This window comes from Haliotis rufescens, unplaced genomic scaffold (assembly GCF_023055435.1).
Source record: "Haliotis rufescens isolate VD_foot unplaced genomic scaffold, xgHalRufe1.0.p SCAF_3, whole genome shotgun sequence".
NCBI classification, from domain to species: domain Eukaryota; kingdom Metazoa; phylum Mollusca; class Gastropoda; order Lepetellida; family Haliotidae; genus Haliotis; species Haliotis rufescens.
The window spans coordinates 54,779,324-54,792,049 of record NW_025964001.1 but is presented as its reverse complement, the minus strand read 5'-3'; the positions used below and the strand labels follow the sequence as shown (position 1 = coordinate 54,792,049).

At 43.3% G+C, this 12,726-nt stretch overlaps 1 protein-coding gene across 2 annotated transcripts in view; it reads right to left on the bottom strand.

Annotated features, from left to right (window-relative positions):
* Nucleotides 1-1,959: 1,959 nt before the first annotated feature.
* LOC124148757 (isoleucine--tRNA ligase, mitochondrial-like) overlaps nucleotides 1,960-12,726 on the bottom strand; it is a 34,922-nt gene continuing 24,155 nt past the window's right edge. For both annotated transcript variants that reach the window (XM_048403087.1, XM_048403089.1), the window contains 8 exons: nucleotides 11,729-11,831; nucleotides 11,480-11,605; nucleotides 9,306-9,437; nucleotides 8,826-8,932; nucleotides 7,360-7,514; nucleotides 6,988-7,175; nucleotides 3,928-4,072; nucleotides 1,960-2,927 (listed from right to left, as the gene is read on the bottom strand). In XM_048403087.1, coding sequence (XP_048259044.1) covers nucleotides 2,782-2,927; nucleotides 3,928-4,072; nucleotides 6,988-7,175; nucleotides 7,360-7,514; nucleotides 8,826-8,932; nucleotides 9,306-9,437; nucleotides 11,480-11,605; nucleotides 11,729-11,831 — 1,102 coding nt within the window. In that variant the 3' untranslated portion in view covers nucleotides 1,960-2,781. The remainder of the gene's footprint in view (nucleotides 2,928-3,927; nucleotides 4,073-6,987; nucleotides 7,176-7,359; nucleotides 7,515-8,825; nucleotides 8,933-9,305; nucleotides 9,438-11,479; nucleotides 11,606-11,728; nucleotides 11,832-12,726) is intronic.

Sequence of the window (12,726 nt, the reverse complement as noted above, 5' to 3'; positions counted from 1 at the left end):
GTTTTAAAAATTTAACATTAAATTATGACAACACACGAAATCATGGTAACGAATCCAGAGGTGTTAGTGTGTAATGCTTTTAGGTCAACAAACCTTGACATTATCATTATTAACTGAATGTCTAATCACAAGATCTTAACCAATTGATATGGGGATGTGTGGCAACGTTGGTGACAGTTGTAAACTGAAACGCTTCAAGGATGTTTTTTTTTAACCATCTGACATTGGAAATGGAACAGTCATGTTTAAGAGAAAACAAGCTGTTGTCTTGCAGGCTTTAGAGAGTAAGTATTATCTAAAACCACTCAAATTCTCCATGATGAGGAAAATTAATAAATTCCCCTAGAAAGCAGTATTAAAGAACTAAAAAGCAAAATAAACTGATAATGGATAATTACTTTAAATTTTAAATACAATATTTTATATGCCAATAATGTTTCAAATGTTTTTGCCACTGAGATGCTGAAGTTACTGCCAAACCAGTTTTCTGATGCAGTGAGCAGGGAGATATGTACACTGGGGAATGCCTTCAAGTGAATGAGCAAGGTAAGTTTATCACGATTTGTTATTTACCATGACATCAGTAAGTTTGTTGCAAAAAAATCATTTTTTAATACTTTTTAATTCATCATCCTTGACATCTTATAACTTCAAGATGAACTTCGGCACAGCTTAACAATAGCATTTGATCCCTTTTCAGCCCCTTGAAGGACTGCCTGCTTGCCATGATGGCCCCTGCCCGTGAAGATCCGGTGTAGAATAAGCCACAATGATTGTCGTAAGAGGCAACTAATGAGATCGCATGGTCAGACTCGCTGACTTGGGTGATGCGTGTCATCGTATCCCAATTACGTGGATCGATGCTCATGAAGTTAATGACTGAATTTTCTGGTCCCGACTCGATTACTAACAGACCACGGATGGAATATTGCTGAGTGCGACGTTAAACAACAAACAAAACCTGCCAGGACGAGGGTTAGTTCCACTTTCAAATGACGGCTACAATATGATGATATCTTCTGTTGATGAAGACCTTGGATGATGATGTCCACCTCTGGCTACTTGTTATTGCTCCAAAAAAACAGAATACTATACATCTTTGTTATCTCATTTTTGACAGTACAGGTTTAGCAAGGATGTTTCAGAGACCCATTACTACTTCTAAGATGCTGTTGAAAGACTAGATTATGATGTAAGCACATCTTTTGTATTACTGAAAATGATAGAAAGGTAAAGTGTCTCTGAAACATCTTTGTTATGGGGACTTCCTAAGAACTTTGCCGGGATGGTTTAAAGCATATTTAATAAGCCATGAAAGGTTATTCCTGAGTAAATATCGGAGACTACATCAGTAGGTACTGTAAGAAAGTCTCGGATACTTCTTGGCAAGCTGCAAGTTGGAGTAGTTTGCCGAGATGGTGTGAAGACATTTGCCGGGAATATCTAGAGATGTCATTAAGACCCTGCAGAGAAGGTAAAAATGTGCCTTGCAGGGAATGATTAAGGCGGTCTCGGATGCATCTTTTCAGGCTTTCTTTTTTATTGGGGACATCAGTGCAAAAAGACTCAAGGCCAAACTTATGAGAGTGCATAATTTAGCCTGGAAACAGCAGTTTGGCAGAGGAACATACAGTACCAACATCTTAAACTTTACATAAACACCTTGTCCTGTTTACACACTTATTACATGTTTCTCCTCAAATGTTTCACATCTGCTCAGTGGAAAGACATCTGATGAGGTTGTACAATGAGTGTTGCTGCATACATTTTGCCCAAAGGGCACGGGTGGGCCAGTCGTCTAAGGTGCAACGATTCGCTGTGCAGAGTTGCATCCCTTGGGCACACCAGAAACCTATGATTGTGGGTTCGAATCCCGGTTCACCCCGATTATGTTTCTAGGTTTGTCAGCACCATACCCGTGCTTGTGGGTTTCTCTGAAGTGGGAAACGTCTGAGACCTGCATCACTTCAGGCTTTCCTCCCACATTAAGCTGACATGCCGTGATATAACTGGAATAATGTTAAAAGCGGTGTTACACCTAACTCACTCACTCACTCATTTTGCCCAATGTATATTTTGTTCCAGGTGCTTTTGAAGCAGATGCATCAGATCCACTTCCTGTATCCACTTCAGCAAAAGAGTATAATCTTGCCACATGTGTGGCTTCAGATATCAACTGGGATACAGTCTATACTGCAACACCTGGTTGCTACTGCTACAGTTTCGAGTCACTAGATTGTAGTGCCCTGTGGGGATGCTGAGTTACGTCCCTGGCAACCTATGCCTGCTGCAAGAGGTGACTTGGAGTGGGTGGTCAGGCTTGGTGTCATAATATCAATCACTGGTTTGTCTGTTGCAGATAATAGCAGATCCATCAACACTGATCACTTGTCTTTTTGGACTGTGCACACACAACTGTTGGGTTTAATTGTACAAACAAATGTCAGTTTGAAATGCGCAAACACAACTGTTGTGTTGAACTGTACACACAACTGTTGGTTTGAAATGCGCACACACAACTGTTGGGTTGAACTGCACACACAACTGTTGGGTTGAACTGCACACACAACTGTTGGGTTGAACTGCACACACAACTGTTGGGTTGAACTGTACACACAACTGTTGGGTTTAACTGTACACACAACTGTTGGGTTGGGTTGAACTGTACACACAACTGTTGGGTTGGGTTGAACTGTACACACAACTGTTTGGTTAAACTGTACACACAAATGTCAGTTTGAAATGCACACACAACTGTAGAGCGTTCTTCTTGTTCACTCTTCATCCCTCCCAGCCCGCGGCAACAACATCCAGGCATCTCTCACATGGTGTTGAGGCAGAGCTAGATGTGTAACGGCGGCATCGCTCGCAGATGTGGTGCTCCGACGCCATCAGAATCAGCTTGTACTGCTCCGTACTCTGTACATCTGGAAGTGAAATAAAACGTTGAAGTCGTCTATCTTAAATTCAGTTCTTTATTTCTGTACATGAGGCTAGCAATCTCATTAAAATCAAATCTTAGTTCTTGCTATCGCTTAACAAAGATTTCAGGACATCCCATTACGGGTCATGTCAGAACGACCTTTCATCCGACCAATCAGAGCGTCGCTTACCAGATCGTGAAAGTGACAGTCGGAATGTGTTTTCTCATCATGCAAACTTGAAAACGTTAATACAGGGTATTCCGAACGACTGATTCCGTCAAAATTATCGTCTATCTCTCGCTTCTGTGGGATAAACATTTGAACGGAGAAGGCGTTGCACAGTACGTGGAAAGCACTGCCATACAATCTAAACCAAATATTAACAATTCTAGAATATTTGTTTGTTCAGTTTTCAAAATTGTAAACGAGAACTGTGTCAACATATTTTTCAAGCGTAGTCTGAAATGGAAGTCACCAGGTTGAAACGGGTGCCATAAAGCTAGAGAAAGCTGCTTTCTAATTGGCCAATTTCGACTTCTTGTTAGTCATTTCAAAGTTCGCGAAAGGTCATTCTGACGTGACCCGTAATTGTCGTCCTCAGATCTTTGTTTAGCGGCAGCGAGAACTTAGATCTGATTTTAATGAGATTGTGAGGCTAGTGGCCTGTTACTAAAATAACAGCAATGAGACAGGTTGGTACAGGTACAGGATATTAATAATCCTTACACACTGACTGTGTTCTTTACTTGATGAAATACACCATGTACTATTTCCTAACCCTACCAAACATTCAGACTTCTGTAAAACACAACCATTGACAATTTACAAAATCATATGCATTGAAACAAATACGAAAAATAAATGCCTCAAATATCATATTTTCAAAAGATTTGGATGAAAATCTGTTTATTAGTTTATTGCAACCTTAATCTAATTTCCTCGTATGCTTGGGATGGGGGTGAAACTGGAGAGAAACTGACGCAAGTTTTCACGGACTAATTACCTTTGCGATGGACCTTGCAGACTCCGTCCACCACGTGAGCGTCGTCAGGGATGACGGTGGGGACAGCGTCCACCAGGGACGTGTGAGACAGCTGCAGCAGCTCGTTGAGAGGTGAGTTGGTCGATGTCTGCTCCTCCTGCAAGGGCTACACAAAGAAAAGGATGAGGTCGGATAGTCCTTTTGTCTCAGTGAGTGAGTGAGTGAGTAAGTGAGTATGGTTTTACGCCGCTTTTAGCAATATTCCAGCAATATCACGGCGGGGAACACCAGAAATGGGCTTCACACATTGTACCCATGTCGGGAATCGAACCCGGGTCTTGGGCGTGACGAGCCAACACTTTAACCACTAGGCTACCCGACCACCCATTTTGTCTCAGTGGAAATGTCCAATACTAAAGTTAGGGAAAACTTTGAGATATTGGTATGACAACTACCACATGCCACCAATAGCTGACAACTACTGGTAGCCCTTTTTCCTTGTTTTGGACTAAATTGAAAAAAATATGTAAAAAGGCCCATTGTGTTGTTTTTTTAATTCAACAGAAAAGTTTTAACTATGATCAAGTCCATGACCCAAATAGGATTTCTTACAATATGTTTGTACTGTCTTTATCTACAAGAAAATCAACTTAGGGCAATGACTTTCTTATGTTCAAAAAGGAGTGGTAGGATAGAACAGTGGTTATAGCATTGCTCGTCATGCCAAAGGCCCAGGTTCGACTTTCCCCACATGGGTACAATGGGATAGAGCCCATTTGTTGGGTCCCCACCCAGATATTGCAGGAATATTGCTAAAGTGAGGAAAAACCCAACTCACTCAGATAGTACAAAAACATGTCCTGAAAACCTCTATATTCAGCCTTTTTGACTCATTTCAGCATTACCTATTCGAACAGTGTTGTTATAAGTGCAAAACATGCAAGAACTGATGTGAACAAATTCTCGTCCTTTGTCCTTTGAATTCTTCTGAAAACATTCACAATTTCCAAACAGTAGCCTGCAACCTCGGGGTATCGCGGTGCTTGTCATGTACGCTAAACGGAACAAAATGCACTCACTAACCTTTATGTTTATTCGTGTTCTCTGTATCAGATATCATTCATGTAATCAAACAATGCATATTTTACTGATAAAAGTTCATTATTTACATTAGTAGCTCCGAGTAAAAGCCGGGCCTCGCGCTCTGTTTGACAAGGGAGAGAACTCCATCGTATCGCGGTACAGAGAAAAGTTGTGTATGGAGGTCCGAAATTGGACAAAAAGAAGACATAATTCTACCAACCACTTGGTATGATCATGCCAGACATCAGTGATTTGTCCAGACAAGTGCAAAGACAACACAAGTAAAAGTCTAAATGTGTTATCAGCAATAGGTATTCAATGCATATTTACCGAAAAGTAAGAGAAAAATATTTTTATAAGTCAACATCAAAATATCAGAAATGATATTTTAAGATTGTTTAAAAAAAATTGGATGAAAATAATTTGTCACAAAATGGAAAAATGTTAAAAGTCAACAATAAATATATAAAAAGCACTCCTAGTATGCCCAAAGTATGTATTTATCTTTTGGTTACTAGTGAAGAACGTATTTCTAAGTTTGGCATTATGGCCCTTATGATCTCCCAATAGATTCTGGGCACAGAGCGGGAAAAAATGTGCAGACTACGTAACTTCCGTTACCTCATTAGTCGCCATGAATATGCAGATGATCTAGTTCAGGTCGATAGAGAAAGTTTACTTGGGGAACTGCGGGTTATATCGTTGGCCATTGATAGATGGGGGTAAGGCAGTATTACAACAGATGCCAGAAATATGTATCAACGGATTAATAACTCCTTACTTTCAGCAGACAGAACCTTCCGAGGAAATTGAAATTGTTTACGAAGTGAGCACTTCCTGGTTACTGATTTGCATTAATAGACAGCCGCTAAGAGGCGTGTCCCGCGTGAACTATCGGAAATCACAGATACGATGAATGCCGTGGTACCATGGGGTCAGAGTATACATTTCATAATTGTGTCGATCCTATGGGCTAAGAAGGGACCGTATCATACCTTGTCCTCTGCCATAAAAGGAAAATGAAAGTTATCACTGTTTCACTGCAATGCATGGAAAGTTAGCACCATGTACCCGAGTACTGGACTGTCCCTTACATTACATGGTTCTATAACTTTACATTGTAGAAGACACTTCCCGACCAATCAGTGTTCCTGGTAAAAGATAGGGGTGCAGTAACTGATCAATCTCCTTAAAATCAGATCTTAGTTCTCGCTACCGCTAAACAAAGATCTGTGGACATCCCATTACGGGTCATGTCAGACCGACCTTGCGCAAACTTTGACCAACCAATGGAATGACTGACAAGAAGTAGACATTAGCCAATAAGAAGGCAGCTTTTATGTACTTTACGGCACTAATTTCAAATTCGCGACTATGCTTCGAAACATATTTTGACAAATTCTCGATTTGACACTTGAACAAAAGTACATTCAGGAATGGCTAAATAGATGGTCTAGATTGTATGGATTCAGTCTTTAAGCCCATAACTATCATTCGGAATACCCAGCTTAACGTTTTCGAGGTTGCATGATTAGAAATCACATTCCGACTGTCACTTTCATGATCTGATAAGCATAGCACTGATTGGTCAGATGAAAGGTCAACTTCACTGCAAATGTCAAGGTCTCCAAAATCGACTGGCATACGGACAACCTCCATATACACCTTGGTGGCAAATATGAATGAAATGTACAAACTGGTTCCTGAGGTATCGCACCCACAAAGCATACAAAGTCCAAATCTTGAAATTCTTGTAATGACCTTGAAAATGACATCAAGGTCACCAAAATCGACTAGCGTCTGGACAGACAGATGGACGGTAGTGAATACTATGTCCCCTGCTTCACTCTATCGCACGTAGGAGGACAACAAAAGTCGCTTATGTTTGCATTTCTTTCTGACTATGCACGCACTGTTTCTGACTTTTATACGTTTGAGTGAAGATTAGTCTATTCCATGGGGTCCACAAAGTATTGACAATGATGGATGTGATGTTACCTTTAACGTTTCTGCAAGGTCGTGACTAGCAAAGATGACAGCATCAAACTCTAAAGGGTTTTCATTGCCCAGGACTTGGTTGATGTCGTCTTTGATTGTGAATACTGGCTCTAGGACGTGGGCAATGGCAGGATTGTTCCACTGGGGTGGGAGGTCGAACCATCCACTCCGGAATATACTCTTCACACCTGACAACACACAGAGAGCAACAGATCATGCATCAATGTGAAAAGCAAACGTGAAAAAAACATTTGTTATATCTCCGTGTGGCATTGTGATGAAATGTGTCAGCTATGTGTATAACATTGGGCAATGGTCTATGTCAACCACAAATCCATCATCTACAAAGCTAGATCAGGAACCAGCAGGTACCGTCTATGTGGTGTGCGCCGGGGTGATGAAGGTAGACCTCCTCGGCGAGGTGAGGTAGGATCGGGGCCAGGGACCGGACTATCACATCAAGCAGGTGATACTGGACGGTCTGCGTGGATCGACGCGGCAGGGATGCACTCGCTCCACAGTAACATCTGAAAAAAGGGGAATATATAGCACATAGTACACGTAACTGTATGTTTGACCTGCTCACACATTGTACACATTAGTGTTTGTCTGACCTGCTCACACATCGTAAACATGAGCGTATGTCTGACCTGCTTATACATCGTAAACATAAGTGTATGTCTGACCTGCTCACACATTGTAAACATAAGTGTATGTCTGACCTTATCACACATTGTAAACATGAGTGTAAGTCTGACCTGCTCACACATCGTAAACATAAGTGTATGTCTGACCTGCTCACACATTGTAAACATAAGTGTATGTCTGACCTGCTCACACATCATAAACATAAGTGTATGTCTGACCTGCTCACACATTGTAAACATGAGCGTATGTCTGACCTGCTCACACATTGTAAACATAAGTGTATGTCTGACCTGCTCACACATTGTAAACATAAGTGTATGTCTGACCTGCTCACACATCATAAACATAAGTGTATGTCTGACCTGCTCACACATTGTAAACATGAGCGTATGTCTGACCTGCTCACACATCATAAACATGAGTGTAAGTCTGACCTGCTCACACATCGTAAACATAAGTGTATGTCTGACCTGCTCACACATTGTAAACATAAGTGTATGTCTGACCTGCTCACACATCATAAACATAAGTGTATGTCTGACCTGCTCACACATTGTAAACATAAGTGTATGTCTGACCTGCTCACACATTGTAAACATGAGTGTAAGTCTGACCTGCTCACACATCGTAAACATAAGTGTATGTCTGACCTGCTCACACATTGTAAACATAAGTGTATGTCTGACCTGCTCACACGTTGTAAACAGAAGTGTATGTCTGACCTGCTCACACATTGTAAGCATAAGTGTATGTCTGACCTGCTCACACATCATAAACATAAGTGTATGTCTGACCTGCTCACACATTGTAAACATGAGCGTATGTCTGACCTGCTCACACATTGTAAACATAAGTGTATGTCTGACCTGCTCACACGTTGTAAACAGAAGTGTATGTCTGACCTACTCACACATCATAAACATAAGTGTATGTCTGACCTGCTCACACGTTGTAAACAGAAGTGTATGTCTGACCTACTCACACATCATAAACAGAAGTGTATGTCTGACCTGCTCACACATCGTACACATGAGCGTATGTCTGACCTGCTCACACGTTGTACACATGAGCGCATGTCTGACCTGCTCACACATCGTACACATGAGTGTATGTCTGACCTACTCACACATCGTACACATGAGCGTATGTCTGACCTACTCACACATCGTACACATGAGCGTATGTCTGACCTGTCCTTGGTGATGGTGAAGTAGAAGCGGGACATGTCGGTGTTGATAAACTTCTCCAGGTGGCGCAGTATCTGGTTGTAGCTGTATCCATCGTAGAAAGCTGTCACCTGGGGAGGAACAGAGGTATACATTAACAAGTGAGTGAGATTTGAATGCAGCAGCATATGTAACTAACTTAACATGGGAGCAAAGCCGAAAGTGATGCTGTGATAAACCAAGGATGAAAATTCAAAACTATATCTCAATAAACTCCTATCATGATGAAATAGGGAAATAATCTCAGGAACCTCATGTGATAAGACCTTATGCTCTTAATACTTCGTCAACAGATTGTTGTTGAAAACCTAAGTCATGATAGCGGTTAAGAAAAAGAAAATTATTACTGAAATTTATTATCAGATTGGAAGGGATTGTTGAAAAAAAAAATCCACTTGTGTGCCACGTTGGTTCAAGTGTTCCCTGCGAAGCATGTGGTGTTACCTTGTCGGCGAAGCTGTGCAGGAGATGGAGCATGTACTGGTCCTGAGGGAGCAGGGAGTCGTACGTCACGAGGTGTGATGAGGGCTGGAAGTCAGCCAGGTTGCCCAGCAGGTAGCGCAGACTCTTCCTTAGCTGGAACACACAGACCTGTACTGCAGGGGGGGCTGCTACCACAGTGTAGCAGGGTGTGGAGTCATCCCACAGATGACATCCTTACCTTGTCAGCTTGCTGACGGGGTTAACCTCTTTGGTCATGTGGACAAGGCGTCCGACCTCGGATCAGAAGGTCCGTCTTTCAAATCCCATCATGGGACTCGGGAATTTTATGGCCGCTACATTGGGGCTGAGCAGGTTCATTTTAAATTTGAGCAAAATAAGCCTCAGTACCCTACTATGCGGCCCGGGACGTGCCTTCTGTTGACGGGGGAGTATGTAGCAGGGCATGGAGTCATCCCACAGATGACATCCTTACCTTGTCAGCTTGCTGACGGGGTTAACCTCTTTGGTCATGTGGACAAGGCGTCCGACCTCGGATCAGAATGTCCGTGGTTCGAATCCCATCACGGGATTTTATGGCCGCTACCATAGCATTGGGGCAACTATTACATTCTCGATCTCTGCAACCCGGGATACTTTCCATTATTAGTGTAGAAACCTGACAAAATACTACAGCCCCTGTATGAAACTGCACAGGTCAGACTTTGAGTTGATATTGTCAGCATCAGAAGTAATTTCCAGGTGACCTAATAGTAAGTCGGGTGTAGGTAGAGGAAAAGTGCTTAAGGATTGCGAGTTTGGGAATGAGAGAGAGAGGTGTGGGGGGGTTTGGTTCAATTAAATAGCGAGATTGTGAGAAGAAGAGGACTTGGGGCCTGTGACATACCGAAGAAACAAGACAGGAAGCGTTTACTCACTTTTGAACTGTATAGTTTGGACATTATAGGTTCTACCAAAGGGCCTTACACTCTCTTTCTCTCCCTACACCCATGGCCTTCCCATCTCCCTACACCCAAGGCCTACACCCTCTCCTTATACCCAAGGCCTACACCCTCTCCTTATACCCAAGGCCTACACCCTCTCCTTATACCCAAGGCCTACACCCTCTCCTTACACCCAAGGCCTACACCCTCTCCTTACACCCAAGGCCTACACCCTCTCCTTATACCCAAGGCCTACACCCTCTCCTTATACCCAAGGCCTACACCCTCTCCTTACACCCAAGGCCTACACCCTCTCCTTACACCCAAGGCCTACACCCTCTCCTTACAACCATGGCCCCCACTCTCCCTACACCCATGGCTTCACACCCTCTTCCTACACCCATGGCCTCACACCCTCTCCCTACACCCAAGTCCTCCCCCTCTCCCTACACCCATGGCTTCACACCCTCTCCCTACACCCAAGTCCTCCCCCTCTCCCTACACCCATGGCTTCACACCCCCTCCCTGCACCCAAGTCCTACCATCTCCCTACACCCAAGGCCCCCCCCCTCTCCCTACTCCCATGCCCCCCCCCACTCCCTACACCCTACACCCAAGTCCTCCCCCTCTCCCTACACCCATGGCTTCACACCCTCTCCCTACACCCAAGTCCTACCATCTCCCTACACCCAAGGCCTCCCCCTCTCCCTACACCCATGGCCCCCACTCTCTCCCTACACCCATGACCCCCAAACTCTCCCTACACCCTCTCCCTACACCCATGGCCCCCACTCTCTCCCTACACCCTCTCCCTACACCCATGACCCCCAAACTCTCCCTACACCCTCTCCCTACACCCATGACCCCCAAACTCTCCCTACACCCTCTCAATACATCCTCTCCCTACACCCATGGCCCCCACTCTCTCCCTACACCCATGACCCCCAAACTCTCCTTACACCCTCTCAATACACCCTCTCCCTACACCCATGAACCCCAAACTCTCCCTACACCCTCTCCCTACACCCTCTCCCTACACCCATGACCCCCAAACTCTCCCTACACCCTCTCCCTACACCCTCTCCCTACACCCATGACCCCCAAACTCTCCCTACACCCTCTCCCTACACCCTCTCCCTACACCCTCTCCCTACACCCATGGCCACCACCCTCTCCCTACACCCCTCCTTACACACAAGGCTTCCACATCACCCTGCAATTGGACACCGATCCCCAGTCTCCCTGTGCGCTCACATTGAACATATCCTCCACGCAACGGTCCAGCACCGAGGGTCCAATCATCACAATGGTCTTGAGATGAGCATGCGCCACCCACCACCGCATCACATCGGCTCCATAGGCCGGAGACGTTTTCTTGTTCTAGGGAGAAAAGCCACATTATAACACAGAGTTTTCCACACAACAATAAGATAAGTGTAATGACTGTTGATCTTTGGATCACTGAGAGTTGGTCATACACAAGCTGCCTGTATAGAATCTTACTTTTCCACCATTGATGACCACAGCAGGATCAACAACATTTCCCTCGGACTTGGACATCTTCCGGCCTTCTTCATCAGTTGTGAAACCATGGACGATCAGGTTCCTGTATCATCAAGACAACATATATACTACTCAAAATAAGTTAAGGACCACCAGATTCTTTCCTATTAGTATAGCTAATCTTTCATTTCTGAATTTTTTTAGTTGTATTCAAGGACGACCATTATTTATAATGTAATGGACAGTGGAACTGATGCTAGAAATGAATCAGATAAACATGGCATCCAGATTCAATAAATATGAAAAAAAAAGAAGTCATCTATATCCCCCACAATGGTAAATACTTGTCATGAATAAATATAAGAAACTTGTTGCCATGGACACTCAAAAAGTATTTTTTTTAAAAATCAAAACAATCAAAAGACACCAATTCACCACTAGACCTATCTATGTGCCAAGTTTGGTGAAGAAATATTGTACGGTTTTCAAGATCTGTTCTAGAAAATGAGCATTACCCCAAATTTCAGAGTAAGTCAAAGTTGTTGCCATAGAAATTTGATTTTTTTTTTAAATCCCAAACAATCAAAAAGCAACAGTTCAGCACTAGACCTATTTAGACCTATATAATCAGTTTGGTGAAGAAATATCGTATGGTTTGCAAGATCTGCTCCAAAAAGGACATCTTGGAAGGACAAACGGACCATGTCCATTTTAATAACCCCCGCAAAACGTGTTTTGGGGGATAATGAGGTCACCTAGCAGGAACTTAAGGCCCACCCCCTCTCCCCCCTCCAGGCTACATTGTTACTCTGACTTAGCATTACACCACTGCTACAAGCTAATTTACACACCAACTGACCAGTCTTCTGAAATCAGAGCAGTCTGGTCTCATAAAAACCTTTCAGTCTGACTTACAGATTGTTTTGTATAATAATAAAGATTGTCTTCTACAACTGTGATAGTGAGGACTATGTCAATATATCTGTACACATCAAAGT